The sequence below is a fragment of the Cynoglossus semilaevis genome, chromosome 15 (assembly GCF_000523025.1).
Source record: "Cynoglossus semilaevis isolate Cse_v1.0 chromosome 15, Cse_v1.0, whole genome shotgun sequence".
NCBI lineage: Eukaryota > Metazoa > Chordata > Actinopteri > Pleuronectiformes > Cynoglossidae > Cynoglossus > Cynoglossus semilaevis.
The window spans coordinates 6,647,960-6,664,729 of NC_024321.1; the positions used below are offsets into that span (position 1 = coordinate 6,647,960).

Consider the following 16,770-nt stretch of genomic DNA (forward strand, 5'->3'; position numbering starts at 1 on the left):
AGTTAATGTTTATCTATGCTGTTTGTTTTTTCAGGTTGTTTCTTTTTTATGTTTCTTATCCGTTAATATATATATCTATATATTATTTCCTCCCCCCAAAAAAAGTTAACATTAACTTTTTTATGAAATCCGGTGCATGTGGACATATAATTGTCTTAGTTTATTCCAAACCTTTATTACTTTATTAACTCATGTGTCCTCTCACATTAGCCAACCCTGGATCCAGACTTCCTGTATTGTCTCAGCTAAAAAAAAATAATTAAAATAAAACGTTGGAAATATACTATGAGCTAACTTAATTACAAAAAAAAATAAATAAATAAATAAGGAACACAATTTGTGGTACTTGCCCAGCTGCCCTGCTGCTGCTCCAGGTTCAGAGTGACTTCTGTCAAACACAGGTGGAAATGACCTCTCAGCTTCAAGCACTTCTATAAACAAACTACCCGGTGCTGCAATAGAATCGCATAAATACTGTAGGTTCCCTCAGTGAGATTTGCATTATAAACAACAAATCCATGTGTGAGGAAATATTTAATAAACAGTAAAAAAAAAAAAGAAAAAAGAAAAAGAAACAGCGAGAGTCGATAGGAGTGGACGAGTAACTGCAGTCTTGTTGGGATACAAAGTCGACCTGCTGTTACAAAGCTCCTCCTTTTCCTGCTCCAAAGTACTGCTACATTAGTCCACTAGAGGAAAGCAGAGATGCAAAAAAAAAAAAAAAATCCGGAGCAGCGTTGAGCAAAGATTAAAAGCAAGTGTATGCATAAAACATAACGACGAATGGCGAAAAAACACAAACACAATATATTGTCTTTCATACGAGGAGACTAATAGATCAAAGTCTAATAATGTCTCCTAAGGTTTCCATAGCAACACAATCACTGAACAACAAGGCCGTGTTGTTGTCCATTCACTTTTTAAATTGAGAACTTGTGTAAAACATGTTCTGCTGTAACTCTACTGACTTTGACAGACATTAGATGCACATGCATATACTTTCATATTCTTAAATTCAACGAGAAAATGTATGATATAAAAAATATCAAATCAATCCTGCAAGTTAAAATGAAACAATAATCGCATGGACAATTACAGAAAAAGACAGACTAAACACAACTTTAAGAATTAAAAACTTGAAAAAGGGTGTTACCCAGAAGTGATTTGGGATTTGTTTGTTTGTTTGTTTGTTTTTGTGGTTACAGACTTACACAACAAACCTTCATTATTTGGACCTTGACTATATTATTTAATTTAATTTATTTTCTGATTACTGAATGTTACAGGTAGAAGTTTGTTGTGCCGCCCTCTGTTGGTCACTGCACGTAGAACAGCGTTGTGTATTTTTGCCACTTAGGCAGATCATACAGTACATACATGCTGTCAGTCTGTCTGCGTCAATTTCACAAAATGCTGCTGCACCACACAGGAAACAGAAATAGTTTATAGCCAAAACAAGAGCTCAAAGAAAAGAATAAAGGAAAGAGAAACGTAAAAAAGAAAAATGAATTATGTTTATACAATATCAGTGGAGGTTATGCCTGGCCAAAAGAAAATCTATTTTAACAAAACAATAATTTAGGCCTTACTATAGCCATTGTTGTTGTAATTGAAAATAGTTTATTAATGCTAATGTTTTAATATATCCCTTTAAATATCTAAACCCTTCATATTTATTTACCAAATTAAAAGTAGACAACTTTATGATGAGTAAAAAATAAATAACAAATAAACAAATCAACAATGATGGAGCCTGCATGGGCGGGGGGGACGCAGCCATAAAGACTGATTGTTGGAAGAGTGGTTAATGCTGTTGTCTTACATTAAGAACAAAATCGGTTTAATACTGGTCTCCTCTATGAAGTTTGCATGTTCTCTCCACATATGTGTAGGTTTGCTCCTGGTACTCAGGTTTCCACCCACTTTCCAAACCATTCAATAAATATATATATATATGAGCGTGCATACGAATAGTTGTTTATCTGTATTTGTGGTTTCATGTTTAGATACAAACACGAAGGGAATGGTGGAATGTGGGGAGTGTGGAAAAACAGTTAAATATACACTTATTTTGTAGGGGCACACCGGAAGCATTCTCTGTGTCTTTTTGCAGTTTGACCTTTCATGACTGATTCAGGCACTCGCAGCAGGAGTGTGCACCGGAGACTGCAGCTGCTGGTCCGCCTTCACTAACACCCCGGCTGTTGCTGCTGCTGCTACACCTCCATCCAGGCGGGGCAAAGGGGGAAAAACACTGCCTCCTTTCTACGACATTCTGTGGAAATAAGTCAGCGCTCCGCTGCTTTTACGCAACATTTAGAGGCTCAAAATAAGACCTCAGTTAAAACTCGCCAATGGCAAGTCCGCTCTCAGACATAGGACACTCTCATCATTCCCATCACCATCCTCATCCTCATGGTCCTGAGTCCACTGCTGCTGCAGACGCTGCCTTTCAGGAGGCGCAGAAATGGATCGAGGTGAGTCACAGAGGAGGAGGAGGTTGTGCGTTCACTTCCCTTCTGCACAGGTGTTTTGTTGTCACAGTGTGACCTTAGTTACTCTGTGCACCAGGCGTGTTTATGGAAACTCTGAGTTGTTTTCTCACCTGTTGAAAGGTATCTGTATGACTCTGTTTTCCCGTGAATTTGCTACACGGAAACAGAGTGCTGTTTAATTGATGTCTAGTGTTTTAGAACCGTGTAAACTATGTCTATGTCTTCCAAACAGGATGTGCACACCTTTTCCAGAGAGCCTCATGCACAATGGAGCAGCACTAAGCTTTAGAGAATTGCTGAAAAAAAAGTGAAAAATGTTTTTTTTTTAAAGTGCAGCAAAAAACATGGCAAGAAAACAAATGTTAAATAAAACTATCCAAGAGATATGCTAAAATATCTAAATGTTAACCCAGAAATTGCTCAAAGGCAACAAGTCAAGATAACGGAATTAAACTATAAAAATAACACAATCTAAAGCCAAACTTTTACTTAAATTTTACCAAATTACAGCTAAAACTGTTCAAATGTTACTATTGCCTGAGTTCATGCTTGAACAATCTGAATACAATGCACATATTTAGCATTCCATTCAAAATATTTGTTATTTGTTGGGTTCTTTGTACAGAGGCTGCAGCGCCTGTGGGGCCGGCTGCATGTTTGGCTGTAAAAACAATGCAGGCGTCATGTGGAATGGATTTGTCTCTTCATTGTAAGTTTAAGAAGTAAAATCACACACAAACAAGGTTTTGTTCCGGTGGAATTTCAATCACAACACATGCCTGCGCTCCACTGGTGGTTGGTCAATGTTATCATTCTGCAGTGTGAGCTGTGCTCCTGGTCCCGGTGGCAGCTCCACTGCTGCAGGTTGGAGAGACGGAGTCACATCTCTGCAGATGCTAAGCGAAGGTGAAGGGATGAAGCTCTGGTTTTAGTTGGTGATGCGTTAGCGCAAAGCTGTTTTTAATGTCTGTTGTTTTGTGCACTGTTCCCCACTACCTGCAACTTGTTGACATTACAGCTGTTGTTACTGAAAACGATGCACTGTCTGAAGACATCAGTTCAGTAGATCCCAAATCAACGCTGCTGGCCTTCTGAAAAACTATCACTCGCAGGTGCTAACTTGCTGTTTTCCAAATGATTCTGTTATTATTGCAGTTATTTTACTTTGACATGTCCAAATATGTTCTGCCAAAATGCCGATTGCTGCAATATTTAATTATTGTCATTGTGTTAGCATGACCACTAATCATCCTTGTTTTTGTTTTGTTTTGTTGTCTGTGTGAGTGATTTATAAATCGGCTAAAAATGGTAGACATGTCATTATGATGTGACGATGTATAATGAAGGCTGGGCTACATCTACATTCATGTTCACACTGGTCCACTACACTAAACTACACTACACTATTTGGGAATTTGTGGCTGCAAGCATTGTTTTTTTATGCACAGGCTGCCCATAATATCACCATCCTGCAGTGACTTACTGTCGTGTCATTTTATACCTGCTGAGTCATTACAGTGGAGATACACCATCACCAGTTTCTACTGTGCCTTTGATGGCCAACTATGAAGTGTTTCTTTTAGGTAGTTTTTTTATGGTTTACCTATTAGCTGTCTCTCAACCTAAGCTACTTTGTGTCATCTTTTACTGTGGCTCTACTTTTAAGGAGCTAATGTTAAGTGTAACCTTTCGTTGTCCTGTGGCTGTCTTTTAGCAGTTCATTTGATAAGTTTTTATTTGTTTAGTTTCAAATTAGGTTTTTGCTGACTCCCTTTTAGTTAACTCTTGTCTAATCGGTTATTCTACAGCTCTGACTGTTATAAAATACACTAGACACTCACCTGTTTGACCTTGTTTATGAGCTACAACTGTTTACGGAGCAATACAAAAGCTACACGCCTTTGTCTACTGGTCGAGGAGCGTTTCAGTGGCTCAAATCTCCTGACACGCTCAAATCACACCTGTTAAAAGCCACTACTGACCTAGAATCGCAGAGGCAGTTCAGGGCTGAAAAAAAAAACGGGGGAATTGATACTTTTTTAACTCTTTTGTTCTTCCTTCCACCATTTCTTTTCTCATTGGGACCTATTTAATTTCCCATAAGCACCTAGCGATGGTTCTCTGATCACCTCAGGCGACCACAGGCAGATTGTTGGGTCTAGATTGAACAGATCACAACACAAAAGCTTCAGTCTGTTGTGTGAGGGGCAATTTTTTTGACTGCACTCATGTCGTGTAGAGTAACAGCACTTGAGGCGAGAGGTCACAACAACAGGTACTTTGTTTGCAGTGTGACCAATCAGAACAGTGGAGACCTGCGCTCAGTGTTGTGCATCTCGTCTATCATCAGGTTTTTTATTATTGTTGTACATTTTCTGTCATCTTTGTTTTGCTGTCAGGAAAATAATTTAATTAAATTGTGCGTTACAACAGTAATATGATTCATTATGACGGAGGATTTATTATAGGATTTGTCTATCTGGGACTGTTGGCTTGTTTGCCAACAGCAAAACAATAACCTACTTCCTGAATGGGCGCCTGCCATCGCAAATGCCAAAGGGAGTTGGCTTTCTGTGTAGCTGATAAGGAAATAATGAAACATGTGGAGATTGTTTATGAGTGTATCCAACTGGGTGTAAAGAAGCATATTTTGATAGCTGAGAGCATATTCGTATGGTAAGATATTTCTATGCAGATGACCAAAATCTGTTCTATTTAATTACAATGAATATTAATGAACAACTAAATACAGGATCTGTAGAATTCTGCCGTAAGTTTTCTTTTTTTCTCCATAAGTCTGAATTCACATAAGTATATATCACTCACCGACACTAACAGAGTGCTAACGTCTTATGTCATCATCATTTTAACACTGTGCATCAGTGGCGATGTAACCACGAAGCACTGTAGACCTAAGAATCAGAATTTGACCCTATTTATCTGGGGTCAGATCTTTATCTGAGGTTTGTTTGTGTCAACAGTTGAACCCTGTTGGGTTGTGACTGAATGAAACTCAGGGCCTGTTCAGTGTTTGGATTTATTGTTTGTATATAACTTGATTGAGCAAGTACTTCATTTTGGTTTGTTATGGCAGCTGAGTATCACGGGAACTCAACTGTGCAGTATCTGACCACACAGACCCTGAGAGCTGCTGCTGAAAACCAAATTTATTCTTTTCTCTCAACACATTCTGGTGGTCCTGCCTCAGCTGCATGTGGGACTGTGGCTGATTTATGGCTCACTGTTGGATATTGTCCTGCTCTTTGTTTAAACAACACTCTTATGTTGAATGAATACGACCAGAGTTTTTAGATTGTGGTGTTTGATAATTGTCAGAAGGAATATTTCACACGAGTTATGACATGAACCAGTGATGTGAGAATGAACACGTAATTCATTACATCATGCTTAGATCTTTTTTTATTATTATAAGTGGCTGTAAACCTGTATAGAAGTCTTTGAGATATACATTTAGTTTCATTGAATTTACTGTGAAATGCAAGGAAATGTTTTGTTAACATAGCAAAAAGTGTCAAAAGTCAGTAGATCTACTGCAAAACATTGAATTAAAGTAAGCTAAATGTTATCAAATGCTAAAAAGCATCTTATACAATTAGCCAAACTCAATTAAGCTCCAATATTCCTAAAATGGGACAGAAAATTACTAAAAGCTGTCCAAATATCAAATGATATTTCCAAAAATCTGAGGATGCTGAAATCATGTATCAAGTACTTTCCAACTTACTTTCCAAAAGAAGTAAGTTGGAAACTACTTGATACTCTCGGTATTGAATGATTTGGTATATCTTTGCCACAGGGTGTCTGCGATCTGACTGGGTCTTTAATCTGAACACACCTTAGTGGTTTGATTGAGTGGTCTGCCTCGTCAATGGTGGTTAGAGACTCTTTGCTGCTGGCAAATGAAACCAGTGCCTTATGGTGAGAGGTGGGCACATTGGTTTTGCAATTCCATCTGTCAACAGTGTGTGATTACAGAGATTTTTTTATTTTTTATTTTTTTCTTTGAGGAAAATTAAGCTTAAAACGTAAACATTAGTAAAAGCATTCGAAGGCAATATCACCCGGAATGTGTAGAGAAAATTGTGTAAAATATTGCTAATACATAGTAGAAAATAGTCTAAAAGGTTTAAAATGGAAAAAAAAGAAAAAGAATGTAAGATAGGTCATGTGACCCACTACTGGGCCAAACTAATTAATTATATGGGCAGCATCATTATAGTAGCAGGAACCCTCAAATTGATGATGTTTTATCTTGACAAATGACTAAAATAATATTCTCAGATTAAAAAAGACTTGTTATTTTTCCGTCTGCCTGTTGAGTAATTGTTGTTGAAATTAAAAAAGCAAGACTTGTTATTTTTACGTCTGCCTGTTGAGTAATTGTTGTTGAAAATATGAACCTATTAATGGAAACAGTCTCCTTCGCCACCTTCAACTAAAACATTCCTTCTATGACAATAAGCAGTTTGTCATTTTCACTATATTTTTAATTATTACTACCAGATGTCTGAATATTGTCCTTCTGCAAAACAGTATCTCCTCAGTGCTTGATTCAACTTGGTTTCCTGCTAAACTAGTTCTGTATTGCTTACTGTTTTTGAAAATATGAACCTATTAATGGAAACAGTCTCCTTCGCCACCTTCAACTAAAACATTCCTTCTATGACAATAAGCAGTTTGTCATTTTCACTATATTTTTAATTATTACTACCAGATGTCTGAATATTGTCCTTCTGCAAAACAGTATCTCCTCAGTGCTTGATTCAACTTGGTTTCCTGCTAAACTAGTTCTGTATTGCTTACTGTTTTTGTTTTTTTTTTCTTTTCATAATTCTGACCACACCCATCTCCCACCGTTTACCTCCATATCCATGTCATGGCATGTTTACAGCAGTTGTAGAAGTACAACATGGCTTGTCACTGAAAATAAAGGTGTGCACAGATATAATACCATCCTGACTGTTTTCTTCCCTTTTACTACAGTATTCAGTTGTTGTTTTTATATTATTCCAAGTGGATGTCTGCTTACAGTTATAAGTTACAGTCATAACGGTTGCTGAGAAAACATGATTCAAGGGTTTTTGTCATATGGGTTTGTCATATAGTGAAATCTGGCTCTGAGTTGCTCTAAACACTGAGGCATGCTACTGTGTTAGGAGAAAAAGGCTTTATGTGTTAGCCAGGAAGAGATTTATTGATGGTTTAAATTGCTCCCAAGTTCTAGTCCAACTAGTCTCCCACACCCAACCCTGGTGTGGACAGTTGTGTCTGTGAGCGCCCCAAAGATTAAAAACTGTCAGATCACTTTGCAGACTCCTACTGTGGTGATTCTTGATAAAGTGGCAAAAAGTAGAGAAAAATAATTAATAATCAATTGCAATAACACAGCTGTAACCTTTACTCAACCTTGTGTTGGTATTTGTTATTCTAAAAGAATAATTCATCAATGACCTGATAAATCGTACACTTACTCCTATGGAAATGGGAGAGAATCCAGAAGACATTTTTATCTTCTGTCAAACGAACATGTTTCCATTGTGATTGATTGCACCCTAATAAAGCCAACTTCATCTGACAGGAATGAGACAGTGTTTCAGGAGAACAGTGCCAGACAGGACAAGACGTGATGACAACCTGAGGTGTGTGCCATGGAAACTCTTTGGTTGGATGAACCCAGCCAAGAAAGTTGTTAAAGAATAAAAGAAAGGAAGAACGAGAGACACTTGTTGCCAGGGAGAGATTAGAACACAGACAGTGATCCTCACTTCTCTTTAGAACAGTCTTTCATCTGTCAAAATGTCTGCGTGGAATATTGTGGGACAGGCAATATATATTTGTTCTGCTTTGCTGAGCCCAATATTTGAGCCCCGGTGTTTGTTATGACAAATGAGACACCACCAATGTTATGCTTTGTTTTGGAATGTTGCAAATACGTCTTCGAAGGAGAGTTGGATCTACTCCTTGAGACATCTTAATCTCATTCTAAAACATTTTACTAAGTAAAGTTTGCATCACATAATGTTGGTCAAGGGTTGTTGGGCATCTCAAATATTTCATACATTTAGAATCAATGTATAGTATGCGTAATGCCACACAAGACCATACCAGTCACAGCTTATTCTTACCCCAAAGCAGTCCATTTTAATGAGACTTCTGTTATTTTTGATTGGAATTTGCAAATTTAGTACCATTAGATTAAAAGCTTGGAAGTCTTCGAACAGTTCTTGGTACTAGAGATTTCTGATACTATAGTAGCCTTACAACCCCAAAGGTTATCTTACCTGTTGCATGCCTCTTTGCCTGTTTGGCTTCTTGTGAACTTGGATAAGCACAGAAGAATAACAGAGTATAACCATTAGCATCTAACTGTAAGACGATTTCTGTAGTGAATATTGTGTAATGTGTGATAATACGTCTTGAACCTGAAAAACCATAGCAGAGTTATTGTTGCACGGACTCTTCTTTGCTGTGTCTCATGACCCTCTTTGAAATTCAGTACAACACACGCCTCTGCTTTTGGCCCTGGGCTGTTTTCAAAAAAGGTGATGCCATCCATGGAGGTAGAAAAATCTGTACTTGCCCTGAATGCAGCAGTTCTCTGAGTTTCTCCACGATGTCATTTGAAGTCCAGGGACAACTGATGTGTTAAATGTTGTCAGATAGGCTGCTATAAAAAAATGTCTTTCAGCCATGTGAAAGTTTTAGTTTTAAATATGGACGTGTCCTTGGTCTCTCAGCTTAATGCTTAATGAGCTGCAGATCCGTAGTCATGGCCATGCTGACTTAGCAGCTCAGAGCATATGCATTATCCCAGGACAGATTTAAGATTCAGAATACTTTGAGACTTTAAGATAGGATTTATTTGCGTTGCTTGATCAACATAGTCTTTTAACAATGTTAACAATGTTTTAGGCAACTATCCAAATGCAGGGGTGTTTGTCACAGAATGCCAGTTTGTTAGTGAATGCACATTTAATACAGGATTTAACTATTTTGGTAAATTAATCAAATCAAAACAATGCAGATCACCCAAGGATTTACAAAAATATAGAATGTATATAGAGTAATGTGCAAAAGTTTGCAAAATGAAACAAAAATACAACAAAATAGCCAATCAAAAGTAGCAAAGAATTTTGTAGAACAGAAAATGAACAAATATATGTGTATAACAAATATATACATACTGTATATACAGTATATACACAGAACAAGTAAATTCATAAGAAGTCTTAAAGTTAGTAATTTGGAGCTGTTTAACATAGTTTACCAATGTGTAGATATATTTGATGTTGATGACAGAAAAAAGGGAATGCAGTAAATGTTTTGATGTTTTAATGAGAGTCATACTGGTGCTGGTATCTAGTAGCCACAACACAGTCAATCACTAATACCAGCTACATGCCAGTAACCAGTGGACTATTCATTAAACAACTCACAACATACAGTATGTTCCTGCTCCATAACTCAGCAGTGAGCAGCTTTAACCACACACACACAAATTAGAAATCCCGGAAACTAAGCTAAGATAATCACTAATCCACTGGTGTATGATCTGCTTAATCTCACGTAAAGCCTCCTGTCCTTCCCTAGTGCAGCAGGAAATATGATAACAGAGTTAGGTCAATGGTTGAGGAACTGCTAAGTCATTTTTACTCTGCTATTTATTCGTATGTTTGTTTGATTTCAACAGACCATCATTTTTACTCTGCTATTTGTTCGTATGTTTGTTTGATTTCAACAGACCAACTATATTATTTTATCAGTGTCATATTTGTTTTAACTAAACAATGCTTCATAAAGTAAAGTTTTATGAATGTTAATTTGACAAATGCCATTTGCGTGTTATGTTTGATTTTTCCTTATTGTTCAAGGAACTGTTTCAAAAAGCAAGTACTGCTTATTCAGCAAAAGTATGACTTTACTGACTGTACACAGGTTTGCACTAGCCAGGTAACAATGATAGAATACAAGTTGTACTTGAGTATTTAATTTGTAAAATGACCGTGTTTGCCTTGTTTGTTAGTTTGCTGCTATTGTTCAGAGTCGAGTGCCTTGTCATGGTCTCTCTGGTGTCGGTGTTGCTCTCCTGCCTGTTGTCCTTCATCTGAAGGAGCTTTCTAAATAGAGAGATGGTTTTGTTGGCCGCTGTTGGCCTACAATAAAGGAAAGTATGTATTTAGAGATTCTACCTGCCAAAGCAGTGACCCAGCTGAAGGGAAGTACACATGAAGAATGTGCTCCCTGTTGTTACAGGAGGGTGAAAAGATGATCCACATGACCTGACTTATCCAGTGTGAATATTTCATTTTACAGGCAAATGTATTCAAATCCAGTTGGCCATGGCATTAGGTCAGGTAAATGTCATTAGAATTTCCCTGAAAAAGTGTCAGTTCCACCCAAGGGCCTTTTTACTTTTATTATTGTCGTGGATGTGTCCAAGGAATTTGCAGATGTTAAGTTCACCACGAAAAGCCTTTTAGTTAATTGGAAATGGATTCGAACTCCACTAATAGTTTTTTTGGCTGAATTCAAAACAGAATCATAAACCTAATATACAGTGAGGAGGACGCTTGAGCTGCCAGAATAATAAATACAAATCTGGCAACATTTTTCTTTCTTTCTTGTTTTGCCTTTTTGTCTTTTTTAGGCAAAATGCCCAGTGAATTGTTTGATGCCATAATAATATTGTTAGGAAACGATTACTGAAGCGATAGAGGAACAAAAACTGTTACTAAGAACAACACATTTCCTGCTCTGTTTGAATGTCCTGTTGATTTTCCATGATTTTCACGATTGACCTTTGGTTGTCTTCCTTAACTGTTAGGTAAGGAGAGTGAGAAGCAAGATCTCGGTTCAAATCCTCCCACAGTGACACGTACAGTAAACCTGTGAACACACTCTGAAAATGAGAACATAAGTGCAGGAGGCTCCGCTGGCTGAGTGCCAGACTCTCAGAGTGGATGAAAGCTGCTAGCAGTTGTTGCTACTTGCTGCTACATACTCAGAAATGTACCTGACAACTGATGAAAGCTGAGTTTGTGAGGCCTGTGGTTGTTTGACATTTAGTTATACATTCTTCAGACATTCTTTCCCAGTGCACGAATGCAGTGTGAGTTGTGCTGGCAGTTGTCATTCATTATGGTGTTTGTACAAAAGGACAGAAATATTTTTATTTACAGACATAAGAATATTGTCGGCAAACAAGGTTGCGACAGGTTTGCTACAGAGATCCTGAGAAAAATATAGTCAGATTTTCCAGGAAGGAGAATTTATTTTTTTTAATTTATAAAATTGAAGTTAATAGCAACTTTTGGCTGACCTGCTACAGTACTTCTTTCATCTTTTTGTTCATACACAACAGAAATCACTGCATTTGTGACACTGGATTTGATCATTTATGTTTAATAATAAAGAACGTAAAAAAAGCCCTCACCATTTAATTGCATAATTATATATTCGGGGCATGCGGAAGACTCTGAGAATGAAAAATATATGATGGTGAGAGCTTGTTATTCAGTGTAATGGTGGCATTAGCATAAAAACTGCTCCACATTCTGCTGGTGTTTTGTCTGATTCCTCAGAAGTTGAAACAGAAGAGAAAGTCCTGAGATGAATGCTTAAGGATCTTTCAGTTCCCTGCAGGAGTGAAGTGGAAATATATTCAAGGGTTTATGCCAGTAATGATGTTACACTAGGAGGGAGTCTTGTGTCGGTTTGCTCAGAATGCAGTACTTCTGAATGATCTAAATGCTGAAGTTTTGACAACTTTGTCACATCACAGAATTGAATGTAAAGACTCTTTCAACATTGTCATTAGCTAACAATTTAACTCAGCCAATTCAGTAGACTATTAACCGGACTATAACTCGTTTTTTCTGCATTTTTTGGCTGGTGCGACTTATACTCCCGAACGACTTGTATTCCAGAAAATACAGTAGAGCAAAAGTGGCACAAAAGTCTGGTTAAAAAAGAAAAAAAAAAATCTGCAGATGGAGGTACATATTTAGGTATAAAAACTGAAACAGAGATAAACAAACACCATGTGCTTCAGCTTCTAACCCCTGATTAGAAGTTTAGGAAACCTTAATCCTGTTGTTGTCTAACACATAATGGAGGGAAATAAAAGTGAATGGAATAAATAAAGTCTGTTGGAGAGTGGACAAACCACAGCTGCTTCATTTTAAAATACACTTTATTTATTTTTTTAATTGCCACAAAGCTCTCTTCTAAAGTAAAAATTTATAGTCCTGGCCTTCAGGAATTTTATTGTTACTCTCTTTTCAAAGCCACAGGAAACTTGAAAATCCCCAAAGTTGTGTTGCTTAGTACTGTGCGTTTGAACTCACTATAAAATCAGTGTAAAAAATATCCTGCTTCCTTTTTCATCAAGTGAATAGCTGCAGAGTTTCCTTCCATAAATCAATCACATCATTTAAAATATTTGCTCCTATCTTGGAGGAGGAGGCGTGTGGAGGATAAGATCAGACAAAAATCTGCTTACAATCACTAACACCAGCACAGCTTGGTAAATGTTCAAGAGTGGAAACTCACTTCCTCTCAATCACTCACCTCAAACCAATCAGTGATGTAAACCAAAAAACCAACCTGTCTTCTTATCTTAGGGGCAACATTTATCAATACACCACATTTAAAATGCATTACAAGTTGGAGATGTCAGATTCACTTGTTTCTGCTTTCCATTCTTTCTTGATCTGTCAGTAATGACCGTATGGGAAGGGAATGACAAACTGATGCTCCTCCACTGAACATGGGATGATTCTAATTGGGTCGTTTGGATTGAGCTAGATTTCCGAGCTGTGGCACAGGGGAGCTGGACTCTTTCCGACTATCGAGGGAGAAGCTGTAGCCTGTACTCTGTGGTAATGTAGACTGACTGATGCTGGTAGAGGAATAGTGTCAGATTGGGTCATAATATATCTTTGCTTCTCTGTCTATTTATTGACCTGGTTTACTTTAACGTGACATCATACAGTGCACATACAATGGATATACAGTGGAGCTGTGACTCCATCATCCAAGAAAGTGAGTGCCCTGCCTTAAAATACTGTACAGCATCTGTATGAACAGATATATCTGGAGTCATGGTGTCATGAGGCTGTTAGCAGCACACCTTCACAGTCCTCCTGGAGGATGAGATGCTTTACCAAAACGGCTAAGAATCGACATTCTTTAGTTTTCAGATTGCTATAGTACCATTATGTTGAGCAGAGCCTCTGTGACCAACACATGTTTCTTTGATTGACTGATATATTTTTTTAATTGTGTTGGTTTTAACCAAATGTTGGAGATAAAAAAATGTGCTCTGCTTGAACTTGTCCCGTACAGGTAGCGTACCACATGGATGAAGCACAACAAGATAACGTCTGTTATTGCAGTTGGAAATCAGATTGTTTGTCTTGACAGGAGTTCTCTTTTCTTTTGGCAGTGCAGGGAACTAGATGAGTCAGGTCCACCATGAATGGAGGCTTTAAGAACTGAGTGGGTTGGCTTTTCTTTGTACCACACACACAGTCTCTGCACATGCAACTCAACCCAACATTCCTGAATCCCCGAGTCCCATTCAGACACATAAATACACACGTACACACTGATCCCCAGCTGGTCACCCAATGCAACAATGCATGCTGTCACCACACTCTGCAGAGAGACACCATTAACCCCTGGCTGGCTGGAGTTGGTCTGGACTGAGCTGCATGATGCAGCATTGCAATTTTTTTCTTTAGAATTGCACTTCTCACATTAAAATACTTTCTCTGCTTTCTCTTTTTATGTAGAATAATAACCATAGATGATGAAGAGAAAAAAGTAATATATATATAAATAATATTTGAACAATGAGATAATCAACTTACAAATGCTGCTCCTACAATTGTGTCATGCGATTGAATTGATCTGTATTTCTTCAAAATACTTGCCAGACTTTCTTGGCAACAAATTGCAAGCTAATTCTTAGGTACACCTGGAGTTCTGCTTTTTGTTTATCTGCAGGGCGCAAAATAAATTCAATGTTTGGCCACGAGTTTGTCTTGAGTTTTTCATGTAGTTCTGGTCTGTTGTGAAAAAAGATGGAGGATATTTAAAAAGAAAAGCTATTGAGGAAAAATGATAAAAGTGTAGCATTAAGACCGAATTGTAGCTGTTTATATTAGGATTACAGTCTTTATTATTATTTTTATTTATTTATTTATTTATTTCCCTCACATTTCTTCTGCTTCTATACAGTTTAATGCATGATATTCTTCATTTCTTTCTTCCTAAGAACTGCTGTGTATTAGGTCATGGAATATTTGACTGAGACACAGAAGATATTTTAGGTTCCTGAAGTAAGAAAAAAGTAAGAATGAGTTGAGAATTGATTATTTATTTCATCTACTATCACTGATTTATGTATAGCTCCATCTGCTGTCTAAAAACCTAAACTCCATCAGCAGAAATGAGTCCAGGTGCACTGTATGATGCTATGCATACATGAACAGTACTGTATCTTGAACTAGATATTTCCATTAGACCATACAGTTTGACAGTGCAGTATCCTCAGAACACTGAGCCAGTGTCCAGTCAGAGCTGTGGTCAGGCCAACAGTGTCAAACCAGTAGTCAGCCGTCTGTTTGTGTGGCTGCAGCTTCAGTGTGGACCTGCTGTTGACAGGGTGGAAGTAGAGCTTCCGCTCAGCACAGTCATGCTGAAAACACAAACAGCCACTGTCATGGAAGTGGAGCGAAAGCATCTGCCAAAATGGCACATGGTTGACTTGTACAGGGAGAGTACTGTTGTGTGCGACGGCAGACAGCACTGGTCTCTGCTCTGGCTTTTTCAGGCCGTGGACTACAGAGAAGCCTGTAATTCAGACATATCAGTCTCTGGTGTTGAATGTTGCCAACAGTCTAATTCTGACTGGTCATTTAGCATTTCTCGTCTGAGTGCTACGGAGAAAAACAAACTCTATGAAATGCCATAAATATCAGTGATTAGAATTCTCTCTTTGGTCTCTGCTGTTTACTTAGTGCTATCTTTTAATTCAGTTTCTATGAAGAGGAACAGTGTGATTTGAAAGGTTGTTTATTTCCATGTATTTATACAGACCGACGTTTTGAAGGCTGAAGGCTCTTATAATAATTTAGATAAGTTGAAGCCAGAAGTTCTTTGCTTCATATCACAGTAATGACATTTCCACTGATTAAGAGTGGTATCGCAACAATGTGTGCTAGGCTAATATTCAGAGAAGAGATATAATATTTAATAGTTATGCTATGATTATAATTTTCTAACCTTGGTAGTCGTGTAGCCATAGTTAAAGTCCATAGGATTAAACTGACCTTTCCCACATTCAGTCCATGTTTTTAACCATGATGAGGTTGATTCTCCAACCTCCTGATATTTTGCTGCCAACACTTCATTTGGAGTAGGAATTAAAGATGTTGGCCAACTCTTACACAGTGACCCTTCTATGAGTGTCAGTTAAATTCCTCAAGTGGAATACTGTGGCCTACAGTAGTGCACTGTTGAAGGCACTTATCCTCATCAGCTTGCAGGTAGCAGGGGATAAACGCTAATCCTGACTAATCTAACCAGCTGCACCTCCCTCTTATTAAAGGGGGAGTGTGCCAGCCCTCTCTCAGTTGCTGGAATTTAGTTCTAATTATCAAGAGTCTGATTACGATTTTTGGATAATATATTCTCGACCATTCACGTTTTATTTATACTAAAAAGGCAGCTCATGATGATTTAGCAAAATTTGGCAGAAGTGAAAACACCTTTTTTTTCTTTGTATTTAAATGTAACTTATAGTGTGAAACACTGGCTTTACACTAAGCTATGCAGTAAGTTATGCAATTAACTGGGTGGTCATCGGTCACAGCGTGTCACTCATTAGATTTAAGAAATAGTAGCTGTTTTGAAACTATTCAGTCTTTACAAAGACATGACACAGGAACCTCTGTGGTCAGTATGTAGGGTTTTTTTTCTATCCCCTAATAATTTAACCAGAAAGTGTATCTTTTTTTAAAAACTTTCTTATATGTGGCCTTTAGGCAGTTTTCATTCGAGCACGTGAGATTATTTTTCCACCTACTTCATCTACCACTGCTTCTGCCCCCACTGTTTTTCTGTTTTTCCCTAGATAGTATTGTAGCAGTCCCAGAATTCTTTCGTAAAAAGCTCCAAACCCCCGGGGAGAGGTACAATGGCAGGATTTCTGTGAATTTGGGCTAAGGAAAGCCTGGCTCCAGTCTTT

The 16,770-nt window shown here is 37.7% G+C and overlaps 2 protein-coding genes across 4 annotated transcripts in view; one reads left to right on the forward strand and one right to left on the reverse strand.

The window, feature by feature from the left end:
* LOC103390712 (transmembrane O-methyltransferase homolog) overlaps positions 1 to 946 on the reverse strand; it is a 3,794-nt gene extending 2,848 nt beyond the window's left edge. Inside the window, exon 1 of one of the 3 annotated variants that reach the window (XM_017039250.2) lies at positions 181 to 299. The gene's annotated coding sequence lies outside the window, so the exon portion shown is untranslated. Of the gene's footprint in view, positions 1 to 171; positions 300 to 350 lie in introns of those variants that run through there. The other 2 variants (XM_017039249.2, XM_008326661.3) reach the window with 2 other exon arrangements.
* Positions 947 to 2,030: 1,084 nt separating this feature from the next.
* Positions 2,031 to 16,770, forward strand: part of LOC103390720 (LIM and calponin homology domains-containing protein 1) — a 68,853-nt gene continuing 54,113 nt past the window's right edge. The window contains exon 1 of the mRNA XM_025063349.1: positions 2,031 to 2,477. Coding sequence (XP_024919117.1) covers positions 2,355 to 2,477 — 123 coding nt within the window. The 5' untranslated portion in view covers positions 2,031 to 2,354. The remainder of the gene's footprint in view (positions 2,478 to 16,770) is intronic.